Source organism: Octopus bimaculoides, chromosome 6 (assembly GCF_046866305.1).
Source record: "Octopus bimaculoides isolate indiv1 chromosome 6, ASM4686630v1, whole genome shotgun sequence".
Classification (NCBI taxonomy): domain Eukaryota; kingdom Metazoa; phylum Mollusca; class Cephalopoda; order Octopoda; family Octopodidae; genus Octopus; species Octopus bimaculoides.
The window spans coordinates 108352626-108369622 of record NC_142933.1 but is presented as its reverse complement, the minus strand read 5'-3'; the positions used below and the strand labels follow the sequence as shown (position 1 = coordinate 108369622).

General features: G+C 35.2%; 1 protein-coding gene across 1 annotated transcript in view; it reads left to right on the top strand.

Moving 5' to 3' along the window:
- LOC106879293 (uncharacterized) overlaps nt 1-11815 on the top strand; it is a 66220-nt gene extending 54405 nt beyond the window's left edge. The window contains exons 2-3 of the mRNA XM_014928795.3: nt 5536-5648; nt 8306-11815. Of these exons, the coding sequence (XP_014784281.1) occupies nt 5536-5648; nt 8306-8920 (728 nt within the window). The 3' untranslated portion in view covers nt 8921-11815. The remainder of the gene's footprint in view (nt 1-5535; nt 5649-8305) is intronic.
- The last annotated feature ends 5182 nt before the right edge of the window (nt 11816-16997 follow it).

Sequence of the window (16997 nt, the reverse complement as noted above, 5' to 3'; positions counted from 1 at the left end):
AGCTGGCATTTGGAACATAATCTAACATGAAGTCTTGATGAGAGATTTTAATTCAAATGACATTGAAACAAGAAGTTTGCATCATAGAACCTGGAATAGCCTTAGAAAGGTTCGTAACAATGGGTTAAAATAAAGCAATTTCTAGAAAAAAACTTTAAAAATGCTTGAAAAACAGAAGGTTAATAATTATCAACATATTCTTTGCTTTCTAATTAAATCTGTTAATTAGAAAAACAAAATTTAGCTCAGTTTCCATAAGGGTGTTTATCTTAGCCTGCAAGCTGATAATTTTTCAACTATACAATAGTTCATCTGCTGCTAAACAACATAAATTGTATCTGTACATTGAATGTATTTTCAGTAAAGCCAATTAAACTACCATGTTTACTTTTGAAGAAGTTGTGCCCCTAATTTGGTGTTCAATCCTGGTACAAAATTTTTTCCTTCATCATAGCTTTGCTATGTCTAAGTGACACGCTATTTTTTTTTTTTTTTTTTTTTTTTTACACTATTAAATACAGTAGTCATTTTTTTTTTTTACTAGGACCTCATTTCATCCAGATTTTTAGCTACTCTGCAGGTACTTTGTTGAGCCGTCTTTATCATGATTTTTTTTTATTACTTTGAATTTTTTAAATATCATTCATAATTTATCTAAATTATAAAATATGATTGTCTGAGAAATTAAGCATGGACACCTGGAAAAAATGTCTCAATTATTTGTGATAGTATTTTCTTGTAATGTTATTCTTATTTCATTCTTTTATAGTGTAACCTATAAAGTTCTCTTCAAACCAGTTCTCCTACTTGAGGTTTATCTCATAATTTAACTATACCCACAGACACACATATGCGTGCAGACGTGGCTAAGTTTGTTTCCCAGCCATATGGCTTTGGATTCAGGCCCACTATGTGGCATGCTTAACAAGTGTCTCCAACTGTACTCTAGACTAACCAATATCTTGTGATTGGATTTGCTAGACAGAAACTGAAAGAACATCATGTGTGGGTTTGTGTCTTCTTGACTTGACATCACATGAGTTGTACTTGAGTGTCATTGTCATGCAAGCAATGTCATTCATTGTTAGTATTCTACAGCAACTTTGCTTGGAAACAAATGTGGGTTGATGATAGGAAAGGCATTCAGCCACAGAAAATCTGCCTCGACAAGTTTCATTTGGTTTGTGCAAAGCATGGAAACATAGTTGTTAAAAAAGTGATATTCTATCAAATCTAAATAATTTTTGAAAGTAATAAACTGATTGATCGTTACCCTTTTAGACTTCATAAATGCTTTTTTTTTTTCTTTTTTCAAGTCATTTAGTTTAAATTTTGTATTTTTTCATTGAGTTCGGTTGGTGAGATTTTAGTGGCTTTGTAATGTTGCCAATTCCCCGCCCCGCTTTTTTGTGTTTCTTGCTGCTTTCATAAATTTATTAGAAGGGACAAGTTATCACATAGATTAAAAATAACCTGTTAACAACACAGATGTTTAACAAGACAAAACTCAATTTGTGTGAGAAAAGTGGAACTTGGGTATTGAATTACAGCTGTTGAAAATAAATTGAATGAGATTTGTCAGATGTGCAGGATTAATTTATAAAATGGGGTGAGTGCAAGTTGGATTGAGAACATGGTTGGGTGTCAGAAGTAAGTATTGTGGTATAAAAGAAACTGGTTACACTGGTTTGGACATGCTTCGTGAAAAGGAAAAAGAAAAAATATCTTCAGTAGACTATGAAAAGTCACTGATCGACATAGATCAAAGCAAATATAAAATAGTCTAGCCAGATCAGAGACAGTTGGGATTTATAGATTAGGTATAGCATTAGGTATAGCATTAGGGTACGTAAAGGCATGTTGTGTTATAGACCAGTATTGGGAAATAAAATGGGTGTTAAAACAATTGTCAAAGATCAGTCGTTTTATTTTTAAAAAATATCTTTGTATCTAAATTTGACAGAACCTAATTGTACCTCATTCCTTTTAAACATGCAAAGGATCACCTGTTGTTTGACTTTCTGCTGAAGTACTTCCTTTTAGATTAAATGTTTGAAATGCATTTTTTAAGCTGCACATCATGTTTTTAGAGATGAAATAGAATATTTATAGCCACATAGTTTTGATTGGTCTGACCTCCTCTACCTATCAGTTGTCTTACTTCAGAATGTGAGCATCATACCAGACTGGTTTTGAGCTGGAAACATTTCTCAAAGAGTAACAATGCTTTTATTCAGAAAGGCACAAGTATGGCTGTAGTTCAGAAGTTTGTTCCCCAACCATGTTGTTTCCGGTTCAGTTCTAGTGAATGGCAGTTTTGAGAAGTGGCTTCTACTATAACCTTAGGTTGAGCAAAGCCCATCTGGCTGCAAAAAATGCATTAATATATTCATCTAACTGATGCTGGTATGGAGAAATGGACATGACACTAAACTTAAACACCTACCATGCATGTGTATCAAACTTGTGTTCATTAACTTTTCATTTCTCGTGGACAAAAGACAACCCTTTAGCATTTGAATTAGCCATATCTGGTATTAATATTCTGTTCGTTCAAACTGGTCAGATCCAGTCTCACACCTACCCCACATTGTAATTCTAAAATTAAAACACATTGAATCTTAAAGCTACAAGATAGAGCTTGATTAATTCAAAATTTGTGTGAATATATGGGTAATGTTGAGTAAGCTGAATGCTAAATGGTTAAAAACTGCCCTGTCTCTGCAAAGAGAAATATTTTGTCAAAGAAAATTGAGGCTAGTATGTTAATGAAGAAACTAAATTTAGAAGATAGGTTAGTTTCTATCTAATTTACCTGAGAATAAATAGTTTAAGACAATGCAAATCCAAGGATATCTTTCCCTAGTCATGCCATCACAAACAGGGTTTGCAACAAACAAGTCGACATAGTGATGATGTTTGTTTACACTATCTTCCCTAATCCTGATGCATTTCACATGGAATTTGTTTTTCCAAAGATGTCTTCATGTACAAGTTTACCTTTTTTGCCTATAAATTATGGTCTGGAAGATTCAAAACATCTACTGGAAAATACAGTAAATATATTTAGCCATCCTTATTACTGCTTCATGTTATTCTATTAATTCACATTATTATGTTAATTTTTTTTACCCCCCCCCCCCCCCCCCCCCGACTATTAAAACTGAAGACTGACATCCATTAACATGTGATTTATCAACATTTTAACTGATTCCACTCTGAATCAATCAAATAAACACTACATTATTTACTTTAACTTCTTGTTGGAGTTGAATGATTTATTTAGTTCAACAGGTCCCCCCCCCCTTCTCCCCTGCACACACACACACATCCTGAAGCCATTTCAGGTACATTTTCACTGTTGATTGATCTTAATACAAGCCATAACAGTAAAGAGACAATACCAGGAAAATACCAAAACAAAAAACAAACAGTTAATCGAACACTATTGAGCTCTTGATAGTCTTGATTGAAAACTTTTCAATTAGCTGATCATTTCAATGTATCAATAGTGTTGTCATAGTGATCAACTCCATTAATACATATCAATTTTATTAATTTTCTATCCTAATGTAATTCCAAAATGGTTCTGCATCATTTAATTTTTAGAATTCATGTTTTGCTTGTTTCTGTTATTGGATTGTGGCCATGCTGGGGCACCACCTTGAAGGGTTTAGTCAAGCAACTTGGCCCCAGGACTTATTTTTAAGTCTTATACTTTTTCTGTCAGTCTCTTTTGGCAAGCTAAGTCATGAGGATGTAAAAAAAAACCCAAACCCAGTTGTCAAGTGACACACATTCTCACATACTCTCTAAATCCATTTGTAAGGCAAATGGTTGGCCCAAAGCTATAGATGCTTTCTCAAGGTACTACACAATGGGACTGAACATGAAGCGACATGCCTGCAAAGCAAGCTTCTTAATCACACCGCCATCCCAATACCCCTTCCCTCCTTCTAGTGTGGTTTTTCCAAATGTTCACCACTTGACCATAAAGTCGGAAGTGCATCTATTTCTGTTTAGACACTCAAAAACAGTTTGAGTAATATGACTTGGTTTAACCCTTTTGAGAGATGAGGAATTATGTGCATCATTTACATTATTTACATTTGATGGATATTTGTCCTCGTCTTGTTTGTTGTTAACACAATGTTTTGGCTGATATACCCTCCAGCCTTCATTAAGTGTCTTGGGGAAATTTCGAACCTGGGCTCTCATTCCTAAGGTATTTTTTTTTATATTATTATTCAGATCACTGCTTGGAATCGAATTCAGAATCTTGGGGTTAGTAGCCTAAGCTTTTAACCACTATGCCATATGCCCACAGGCATATGGCAGTGACCTGAATAATAATAATATCGAAAAATACCTTAGGAATGAGTTCCCAGGTTCGAAATTTCCCCAAAACACCTGATGAAGGCTGGAGAATATATCAGCCGAAACGTGTTAACAAGTTGAGGACAAATATCTGTCAAATGTAAATAAAGTTGATTGACTTGAGCACACCTTAATATATTACAAATACTAATTTTTCTTGGAAAGAAGTAATTTCAAAATTGCTTTTTTTTTTTCTTTTCAGTTCATAACATTCAAATAATTTCTGCCAATTTAGCATTGACCAACTTATAAACACTTTGTTTTTAGAATTATTGAAAGTTATCGTTTTTCTTCATCATTTGAGAAGCCTTAAGTTTAGTTTGAAAATATGCTATGCTCCTGCATCATCACTATCATTTTTACATCCACTTTTCCAGGCTTGCATGCTTCAGAGGGAGTTTGAGGTAGATTTTTCTACTGCCAAACATCCTAACTGTCACCAACCCGCTTATTTTGCAATAACTTTAATTCTGATGTGATGGCAATTTTCTTCCCTTAAATTTCAATTCTTGTATTTATATTGACAAAATTAGCAATTAGGTACTGCAGATGTGCTCTTTGTCAGAAACTGCTCTCAAAGTATTGCTTGTAAGTACCACACTCAAATATATTTTTAGTAGGTATTGTGTTCAGATGTACTTTATATTGGCTACTAAGGTACTAGACCTAAGAGTTTTTTCTAAGTTCAAATTTTAAATATAAACTCAAAACATTCTTAGGAAGATCTTAAGGTTTACTTTAAATTCTTCACCTCATCTAAGGAAATAACAATACCTTTTTTATCAAACTGAATTAGTTTCCTTAATGTCAGTCAATATAGACATGGGCATAACTGTAGGTTTTGGGTTCAGTCTCACTCTGGTACCTTGGCTAAGTTTCTATTGTTACTGGGCTGATCAAATTGTGTGTGTGGGTTTGTGTGTTTCACTGTTTGTCAACTGGTATTTATGTCCTCTTGTAACTTTGTTGTTTAACAAAATGACCAAATGGATAAGTATCAAACTTTAAAATAGGTCCTGGGACTTATGGTGATTGGCTAAAACACTTCAAGGGGGTGCCCCAGCATGGTCATATGCAATGACAAACTTGGAAAAGTTAAAAAAAAAAAAGCAAACAAACAAAAACCCTGTATTATACATTAGTTTTCTTTGTTTTCAGAGACAAAACAAAATGCTGAGACAGGTGAGACCACCAGCCAAGGAATTGCCTCTGGTGCCACCTTGATAACCAATGGACTGAGTGAGGACCTTCCTGCACCTCCCCCAGAACTTGTAAGTAAAAAAAGAAATTTATATTTAATTTGTGTTGGTTTTAGCTTAAATTATTGACTTAAGATGGTGGTTTCGATAGAAACCTGTGCATCATCATCATTGTTTAACGTTCTTTTTTCATACTTGGACAGTTTGGCTGAAAACTGGCAAGCCGAGGGGCTGCACCAGATTCCGATCTGCTTTGGCAAGGTTTCTGTGGCTGGATGCCTTTCCTAACGCCAACCAGTCTGAGAGTGTAGTGAGTGCTTTTTACCTGTCACCGGCATAAGTGCCATTGATCTTATACCAGTATCGGCCATGACTATGGTCTCATTTGGCTTGGCAGGTCAACACAAGCACGGTATATCACCAAGAGTCTTCGTCACCTGTCACTGCCTCCATCAGGCCCAATGTTAGAACAGTGCTTTTTACATGCCACTAGCATGGGTGCCAGCAGACAGCACTGGCATTGGCCATGACTAGGAAATAATTAGTGATAAACACGACACTTTCACATGCCCAGGTATGCTGATTACACTCAAGTCTGTTGTATTTACATATAATTATGTCAATTCCTAGACATTGATTTCTTGTCTCAAAGTGTAATGGTGAAGCATGATCTTCAAACTTTGAGCCTCACAGAAGCAATGGCTAGTGACTGAGACCTTTGATATGCTGTGCTTGAGAAGACCTGTCAAGCAAAGTGAAATTGTAGTCAAGGATGATGTTGATGTTACATAACTGGCACCCATACTGGTGGCATGTAAAGTGCACCATTTGAGCATTCTGCCTCACAGAGGCAAAATGGCTGAGTTCCTTTCAAACGTTGGACCCCATGGAGGCAAAGTGGCCAAGTTCCTTTTGAGTGTTGGGCCCCACGGGGGCAATGAGGGAGACCTTTGGCATTATGTCATGCTTAAGACTCGAGCTGAGCAAAATTGCAGCTGTGCAGATACCGATGTCATACAAATGGCACCCATGTTGGTGGCACTCAGAGTGGTTGGTGTTAGAGATGGCATCCCGCTGTAGAAACCATGCCAAAACAGACTGGTGCAGCCTCCCAGTTTGCCAGCCCTGGCCAAACTGTCCAACCCATGCCAGCATGGACAATGGATGTTAAATGATGATGACACAGATGACATTGAAATTTCACTGGTTATTTTCTCTTAATTCTAGACTACCTTTATATAATTAAATCATTAATAAATAAACCATTACATAAGGTCACATGGGTAGTCATGTTCAACATGATTGAAGAATAATCGGGACATAAGATCTTCCATTAGTCTTGGGAGAAAATTCTTTACCAAGATTTGTGTAAATAAATTGTACATTCGAATAAAAGAATATCTGCACATAGATACTTCAATTAAAAAACACTTAAAGTGCCAGACCCAGGATTTCAAGGTATCCATTAGAGTCAGCAAGAATAATCTCAGAATCATGGAGGCCCTCCTTATCAACAGAGACCAGCCATAAACAGGAAGGAACTACATGAAGCAGATTTAGTTACTATAGCAACATCAGTCTGTGCATGTCACCTCCCTCCTTCTTCTTCCCCACACTCCTGAGCAATGACCTTAACATCCTTCACTTTCCCAAATGCCCTGAAGAAAGGATCATTGCCCTAAATATAGAAATAGAAGGTAAAACTACAACTTGTTTTGTTTTGTTTTTGTAGTTTACTTTATTCTTCTCGCATGGGTCCAGTCTTAAACAGCAAAACCCTTTAAAGTAAATAAATATGCATTTCATTTTGGGTTGTGAGTGACATCATTAGGAGGATGCGTGTGTTTTTGCTCTTTTCCACTTTTACTGCTATGGAAACTCACCCAGTCTCACACATTCTGGTAAGTATAGAATTATGGTTATGAAAACAGCAAACTATTCTGGGAGTGCAATGCTTGGTCAGATGAAAATTAAATATTTCATTCTAGCTTGACTGAGCATTAAGTATGTTTATACTCTTTGATCCTACAGTTCTGTATTTAAGAGATAAGGAATTATGTACATTATTTACATTTGGCAGATATTTGTCCTCATCTTGTTTGTTGTTAAAACATTTCGGCTGATATACCCTCCATCCTTCATCAAGTGTCTTGGGAAAATTTCAAACCTGGGTTCTCATTCCTAAGGTATTTTTTGATGTTATTATTATTCAGGTCATTGCCTGGAATTGAACTTGGAATCTTGGGGTTAGTAGCCTGTGCTGTTAACCTGAATGATGATAATATCGAAAAGTACCTTAAGAATGAGAACCCAGGTTCCAAATTTCCCCAAGACACCTGATGAAGGCTGGAGGGTATATCAGCTGAAACGTTGTGTTAACAACAAACAAGATGAGGACAAATGTCTGTCAAATGTAAATAATGTACTCTTTGATCTTGTTTTTCATGTTTTCTTGAAATTTTTTTTATTTAACCCTTTTGACACCTACCTGCCTAAGACCACCTTTGGCTCTATGATGTAAACCTCTTGTTTTAAAGTAAATTAAGACCTTTCACCAAAGTTTGTTCTGCATCCAAACAGCTTAATGAATTATTTTGATTAATTCATTATTTTGAAAATGAGTTAAAACAAAGGCAGTGTTATTTCAACAGAAATATAGCAAAAGGGTTAAACCTGTAAAATCAAAATGTAAATTGATTAAAAAAAAAATTTTTTTTTTTTGTCTACAGGAAAATGGACATGAACCTACTGTGGAAAAGGTGACTGTATCAGAAGTTGAAAGTGAAGTTCTGAATGATATTGAAAATGATGCAATATATGATATTCCTGATCCAATTCCTGTAATAACTGATTCAGGATCTATCAAAAGTGGATCAGAAAAATCTGATTTGGACAAACAAGAAACGAATTCAATTAAAACAGGATCGATTAAATCAGAGAAAGCAGAATCGGAAAAAGCGGAATCGGAGAAAGCAGTATCAGAAAAGTGTGAATCGGAGAAAGCGGAATCAGAAAAAGCTGAATCGGAGAAAGCTGAATCCGATATAGTGGCAGTGGTCAAATCTGATATTGAGTCGATTAAAGCAGAAGCTAATATATCAGACAACGAAGTTGCTGGACCAGCAACATCCTACTTCACAAAAGTCCCTCTTGAAGACTTAGACACTCCTCCTTCATTAGTGAAAGCCGTTAAAGACCCTAAAGAAATTGATGTTAGTGATCCATTAAACTTTGTTAATGTAAGTGCTGAGGAGATGAAGCAAAAGATCTTGTCCAAGAAGAAAATCAGGAAGTTCAAAGATATGAATCTAAAAGAAAAGCATGATATCTTAGACAGACTGTGATGTATTTTTACTGATATTAATTCCAGTGCCAATGTTTGACTTTGGGATACACACACAGACACACACGCACACATTGAATTGAAATTAATGATTTCTTATACATACATTAACTGTTATATATCAAGTTTAAAATGTGTGTACATATCCTGTTGGATATTTTTCTATCACAAGTGCCTGTTTTTTTTGTAATAGTGTCTGACCAAAAGAATTTGTCTTGGTGGCTTTTCTTGTATTGTTATTCTTGTCCACCTGTATCCACCCCGCCTCAATCTTTGCTTTTCTTTTCGTCCTCCTTATCAAAACACTGAATGTTTTGATAACAATCTTTCTACTGATGTATTTACAATCATGGAAAATTTTCTGAATTTTTGCCATTGAGCAATAATATTAGTTGAAAAGGTTCAGTGAAATTTTGATTCACTCTGGCTCAATGTTTTGTCTAATTTCTTGTTACTGTCATCAATGATAATTACTTAACTTCAAAAATGTCACATCTTGATTTTGTTTCTACTACTACTACTACTACTACTGGTGTTTTAGTTTTTCACAATTTTTTTTTTTTTTACTTCTCTTCTCCAATAGTCTTGTTTATATTTTTTTTCACCCCCTCCTTTTTTTCTCTTGTTCAGGTGCTCAGGATTAAATTTCAGTTTAAAATTGTGCTTTGATATATTGAAAAAAAAAAAAAAAAAAATCTAATATTGATATATTATAACATGCATTCCAGAATCATTTGCAGCATTGATTTTTTTTTTTTTGTTATAAACACATTATTTTCTTGGATTCATGTTTTGTTTCTTTAACCTTAGATTTTCAAGTCCATTTGATAGTTTGAGGTTGTCTAAAATTTGCATTCCATTTATTTAAAGTTTGTGGGCTAACGAGAGCAGTAGGATGATAATGGATAGAGAAGGCTCCAAGTACACACATTATATTATGGTCCAATAAGGTAGAAAGCTGGCAGAATGATCAGTGTTGCAGGCAAAATGCTTAGCCGTGTTTCTTTTTGCTCTCTGTTCTGTATTCAAATTCAGCCTTTTAGGATTGATGATGATGATAATAATAATAATAATAATAATAATAAAAAAAAAAAAGTGCCAGTTGACTATCGGGTTCATGTAATCAACTTGAACTCTACTTCCTGGCCTTGTACCAAAATTTGAAACCATTATTATTATGGTCCAGTTTTCTATTATACACTTTCTATTTAAGGTTTAATCTACAACTCTTCTTCATTCCACATTTTATACAGTTGTCACATGAACCTTACTTTAGCTATAAGGTACCTTAACTAGATTTGCTAATTCAAATGCGTTTTGTTTTGTTAGCCACAAATTATCCAAAAACTTGCTGGGAACAATTTCTAATAGTTTTGTGCAGGAATTAACTCTTTTGATACAATACTACTGAATAAAAAAAATGTAGACACTTTTGTCCATTTTGAATTAATATCTTATTTCTAAGTAGATTAATCAACTATTTACCTTTCATGGTTTTAATTGTAGTTTCACTGGTTTTTGAATTGTTTTAATATTCTGTGAAGAAAATCTAGATAATTGCTACCAGTTGTTACTACTTAGCATCAACATTGATTAGCAATCAGTAGAGGATTATCAATGTCAATATAGATAGCATTTTAATTTATGTGAATTCAAATATTTATTCCTGGACACTTCCTAAGTTTCTCTGGCTTGTTTTTAAAGCGTATTCAGTTTTGATATAGTTAGAAAAGTTCTTTTCCTAGAAGACCAATTAATAACTCCCTCTTTTACTTCCAAGCACTTTCACCCTTTAGCATTCAGATTACTCTGGCAAATGTAATGCGTATTTATTCACATTGCTTTGAATGAATCATGGATTATCTGTTAGCTTTGAGATTATGATGTGATTGTTTACTTTTGGTGTGACTTTGTAGGGTAGGTGTGAGAGACCAGATTTGGCCAGTTTGAACATGAAACAATATTTTAGGTGAACATAACCAGTTTAAATGCTAAAGGGTTAACAAAAAAATCTTTTGATCTTAGAAATACTTTCATGCTTATACGTTTTTTAGTTTGTGAAACCTGTTTCAAGACAAGTACACCATGGAATACATTGTTATCTGAGCTGCACCTTTCTATTACTGCTGTTTATTTTTGATAATTGGTATTTTAATTGTGCTTTAAAGAGTAAACATTTTTTTTTTGTTTTACTTTAATTTATCTTGATTAACATTCAGTTTTTCCCACCCAACTTTTTTAAACTTTTGCTAATAAAAACAATAATAAAGAAAATAAACAGTATGAAATGAAAAGAAAGATATATACTCAATTCCAGACAGACAGACAGACATATATATATATATATATATATATATATATAAAATCTATATTTGATAAATAGATATATTGATCTTGTTTCTAATTGGCTTTACTGTTTATAATAAAAACGAATAAAAAATGTTGTCTCCACCCTTTCTGAATCCATTTTTGTCTTGGAAACTTAGTATTCTCTCGGTAGCCATTTCATTCTTAGATTATCTTCTTGGTTCTTTATTCAAACAGTAAATCCTAGACATTGGCTGTGAGTTATTTTTCTCTGATAACGGAGGAAAAAAGATAAATGAAATTTAAAAAAAAATATGTAGAGGGTAAATTTTTTTTTTGTTTTCAATACCCTCAAATTGTTTGAAATTCCAATTTTTACCAAAATTGGAAACCCTGACCATTTTACCTTTTCTATTTTGAACTTGTTTAACTTGTTTAATGATTAAACCTGCTGCAAATTTTTTCCTTCATGAAATTTGTCAAGTTACACACTGGAACCAATCTGTGTGGAATTCTTTACACCAATGTTATTGATTTACTTTTATTATTCCTTGATTTTTTTTATGATATAAAGAGATGCAACAATTAACATTTGTCTTGGAATATATTTCTTTTCAGAAAAAGTAGCTAAAATGGGGACAGTAAATGACATTCCCACATTTATTTTTGTCAACTAGAGGAACAACACTTATAGCCTTATTACAGCTTCTCCCAGACTGGTCAGATTAACCCTTTCATTACCAACCCAGCTGAAACCGGTTCTGGCTCTATAGTACAAATGTCTTGTTTTGAATTAAAATCTTCCACCAAACCTTAGTCACAATTTGTTCCCAGCACTATCTTAAAGATAACTAAATTATTTGTTAAAATTAAAGTAATTGATAGAAACACAGAACATCTCAACAGAAATATAGTAAGAAAAGGGTTAAAATATATAATAGAGAAACAATTCTTAACCCTTTTGATACCAACCTGGTTGAAACCACCTCTGGATCTGTAGTACAAATGTTTTGTTTTCACATGTTTTGAATTAAAATCTTCCACCAAACCATAGTCACAATTTATGTTCCTAACACTAGCTGAAACACAGAGCATATTAAAATACAGTAACGAAAGGGTTAATGTGACTGTTTCCTTCGAATGCCTGTAGACAGGAAGGGTACCAAGTTCTAGTCTGAATGGTTAAAATCTGTTAAAAGTACCAAAGAATTAAGGGGAGTGGTGCTGTTTTCTTATATTTCTCTTGAAATGCACTCCTTCTTTCAGTTAATTTCTAAAATAAGGAATTTAGTGAAATATTGTCAGTATTTGGTGCAGGTATGACTGGTAAGAAGCTTGTTTCCAAATCACATGGCTCTGAGTTCAGTCCCACTGTGTGGCACCTTGGTCAAGTGTCTTCTATAGCCTCGGGCCAACCAAATCCTTGTGAGTGGATTTGGTAAGTGGAAACTGAAAGCGTGTTCTGCCAACTGGTGTTGGTATGTTTACATCCCCTATAACTTGATGGTTTGATAAGACTTATAGAATAAGTAACAGGCTTTAAAAAAAATACTAGTTAAATCGTTTGATTAAAAATACCAGGCAGTGCCCCAGCATGGCCACAATCTAATGACCGGGTGTTTGAAGCGTAAATTTGCACGGAATTTTGATGGAAGGTTTCATTTCTTCATTACTAATTGTCTCAAAGTTGGTAATCAAGACAGAGGTACTTTGAGTGATATGCAGTGATTATAGGAAGGAATATCTAGATAATTCCTCACCTCTTAAATATAGAACTGTATTATGTACATTATTTACATTTTTGTTCATCTTGTTAGCACAACGTTTTGACTGATATACCCTCCAGCCTTCATCAGGTGTCTTAGAGAAATTTCGAACCTGGGTTCTCATTCCTAAGGTATTTTTCAATGTTATTATTATTATCATTCAGTTTTGAGTTCCAATCTTGCTGAAATCTGCTTGGTTTCAGAATTTGAAATAAATAAAATCCAGATGAATGGAAGTTTAAAAATTTCTAGGCATGGCTATGTGGTAAGAAGCTTGCTGGCTAACTAGATGGTTCTGGATTCAGTTCTACCGAGTGGCTCTTTGTGCTCTAGAGTGGCCTCGGGCTGACCAAAGCCTTGTGAGTAGATTTGGTAGATGGAAACTGTAAGAAGCCCGTCGTGTGTATATATATATATGTTCCTGAGTTTGTTCTTCACTGCTTGACATCTGGTGTGTTTGTCCCAGTAACTGAACGGTTCGATAAGAGGATAAATACCAGGCTTGAAAGAAGTATTGATGGTCGATTCATTCGACTAAAATTCTTGAGGACAGTACCCCAGCATGGCCGCAGTTTAATGACCGAAACGGGTAAAACGTAAAAGATCTTAACAGAAAATCTTTGATTAATAGAGAAGATTGTTTCGTGTTTTCCTCCACAACTTATCTCGCCATACCTTCGTAATTGTGCATAAGGCCAGCAAAATGGAGGCTAGGAAGTTTAATCGATGCCATGGACCTTGGTATCTGACTGGTACTTTATTTCATCGGTAATGAAAGTTGGAGTTGACCACGATGGGATTTGAACTTAGAATGTTAACTACCCGAACAAATACTGCTAAGCCTTTTTTTTTTTCCGACCTTCGAATGACAAAGCTTTCAAAATTTTGACTCAAGGTCAGCAACTGGGGAGGGGGGAGGAGGAGATAAATCAATAGCATCGATGCTAGAACTACACTGCTGCTTTATTCGACCGACCCTCAGGGTGAAAATCGACATCGACGGGAATTTGAACGCAGATATGAAAGCGCCTCAAGAAATACAGGGCGTTCAAGAAGTCTCTCCGCAGTGAATTTTTTCATCCTGACTCTCCAAGATGTATTTCAAAACGTGTAGAAAGAGTCAATTTGTGTGTTGAAAATGAAGGACGACACTTTCAACACATTATAAAGCTTTTTTAAAGTCTTGTAAAGTCTAATATATTCTTTTATAGTCTTACACCATCTTATAAATATTTATTTTGCAATAAAATACTTGCTGCGGAGAGACTTTTTGAACAGCCTGTATAAGAAGGTACTTCTTTCCCGACCCTTTGACGATTTTGCCGGCTCGCAGCCTTGACAATATGTGTGTTTATGGCCCATGGGTTTTAAGCTAGCAGAATCGTTAGCCCGCAGGGCAGAATGCTGAGTGGCATTTCGTCCGTTTTTATATTCTGAGTTCAAATTCCGCCGAGGTCGACTTTCCCTTTTACCCTTCCGGGGTCGATGAAATGAGTTGAATACTGGGATCGATGTAATTGACTAGTCCTCTTCCCAAGAATTTCAGGCTTTGTGTCTATAGTAGAAAGGATTATTACATGGGGTTTATGTTACGGAGGAGAGGGAAAGTCGATTGATTCCTGCTTCTCGTAGTTCTTGAAATGTATTTCAGTTTGTTGAATAAAGGCAAACGGTTAAAAGCGTTTTGCCCGCCATTAAACAGATTTTATCTTTCAAACACCTTTAAAAAACAAAACTGCTATAAAACACGAACTTTCATTTACAGGAGAGACTGTTTTGTCCATCCCTTAATTTAAGGTCTATTAAACAGGTATCGATGATGATTTGCGGACTCAGCCTATCGAGAGGCTTTAACAATAGATTAATAATCGATAAAAATTGCATTCTGTAACTTTGCGTGGGCCTCGGAGCAGGTATCGCCATGACAACTTTCTCTGTCATAGTCAATGCGACGATCACACGCTACACACCTTCCCTCCAAGCACTGCTGTAAACAGGGGAAGTGAGCTAGAATATTAAAACTTAGTGTGCATGCACAGCAGAGTTCAAAGTCAATCTGTGCCAAGCGGCTTCACTTTGCGTGCAGCAGCTTCGTTACTGTGGCAACGGTCCGGATACTTATTGATCAGACATCGTAATACCTACATACATGCGTACGTACACGCATACGTACATGCATAAATACATACATACAAGCATACATGCATACATATATACATACATAGAAACATACATACATACAAAAATACCCTGTTGTTGATGTTGAAATTCCAACGAAGGAGCCTTGAATCTAGGTTAGAAACCGGTTCTTTCTCTGTTAGGAAGAAATCTTGAAATAAAACTAAATAATGATATACCATACATACATACTTACACACACACGCACACATATATTTTGCTGTGTCTAGGGAGAGCCATTATGCCAATAGTACTAACATACGCACTGGTTCAATTCCACTCCTTTATTATTAGTCAGCTGGTTAAATATCCAACTAAATAATCGATTGGCTTGTTTAATTTGGTTAAGCAGTAGGTCATTTGTTTTGTTTTTGCTTGTAACATTTTCAGTGACTTTTCTCTTAATCGATTAGACAGTTCAGTTAGATGTTTAAGCAATTGACTAATAATAAAGGAGTGGAATTGAACCAATGTGTGTGTTAATTATATTGGCATAATGACTCTCCCTAGACACAACAAAATTTGTTCCAACACACAGATTCACATAAAGAATCTTGCAAACCAAATACAAAAACGATATATATATATATATATATATATATATATATATATATATATATGATGGCCGTCCACTCGTGACCGAGGAAGACTATTGCTGACCTTTAGGAACATTGTGCGCTCTAGGACTAATATTTTGCATTTGCGGCTCCGCTGGTGGCTAATGAGCTCTTCTCTTGAGAAGCATTGCAAACCAAGCTTTCCCCATTCACTACGCTAGCAATGCACTTTCGAGCAGCACGCTTAAGTTCTTCATGCAAAATACGTGCTCTGTCAAAGGTGTCGACCCCCTCCCTAACCTGCTTCCTCCATCTGGGGCGATGACAGGCATTGCTCTCCCAGTCAGTCTCCTGCATATCATACACACACACACACACACACACACACACACACACACACACACACACACACACACACACAGATAATTAAGATTCAGTTGAATAAGGTACTTAAGTTGATGCACCAAGCCAGTCCGGTATTATCCGTAAGGCTCAAAGTAAGGTGAACAAAAAACAAATAACACCTTGCATTAATACCTTGACATCCTTGGTACGTATTTGCTATATATATATATTTATATATATATATATATATATATATATATATATATATATATATATATATATGCACAAACGTTGAGGAATAGAGTAGCTAATATCCGGGCTACATATGTTTCATAGCGAGCAATGCACTTTCTTACCTTACTTTGAGCCTTACGGATAATACCGGACTGGCTTGGTGCATCAACTTAAGTACCTTATTCAACTGAATCTTAATTATCTGTGTGTGTGTGTGTGTGTGTGTGTGTGTGTGTGTGTGTGTGTATGATATGCAGGAGACTGACTGGGAGAGCAATGCCTGTCATCGCCCCAGATGGAGGAAGCAGGTTAGGGAGGGGGTCGACACCTTTGACAGAGCACGTATTTTGCATGAAGAACTTAAGCGTGCTGCTCGAAAGTGCATTGCTAGCGTAGTGAATGGGGAAACCTTCTGCACCAATAAACCACTATTGTTCTTGAGAGTTGATTTTTAAAAATATTTCCTACAGATTGTTTGAAGCTTACTTTCTTCTTACTCCTCGTTCCTTGGACCTGACATATATTGATGTTATCATAGATATGTGGTGCGGCCCGTCTATATTTTTGTGTAATGTTGTTCTCTAAGAGTCTATTTTGTTGTGATCATTATCTGTCTTATAAAGGTTATTTGTCTTATCTCAAAATAGTAGGGTTCTATCTGTATTCTTAAGGAAATGTATATCGAATGTAG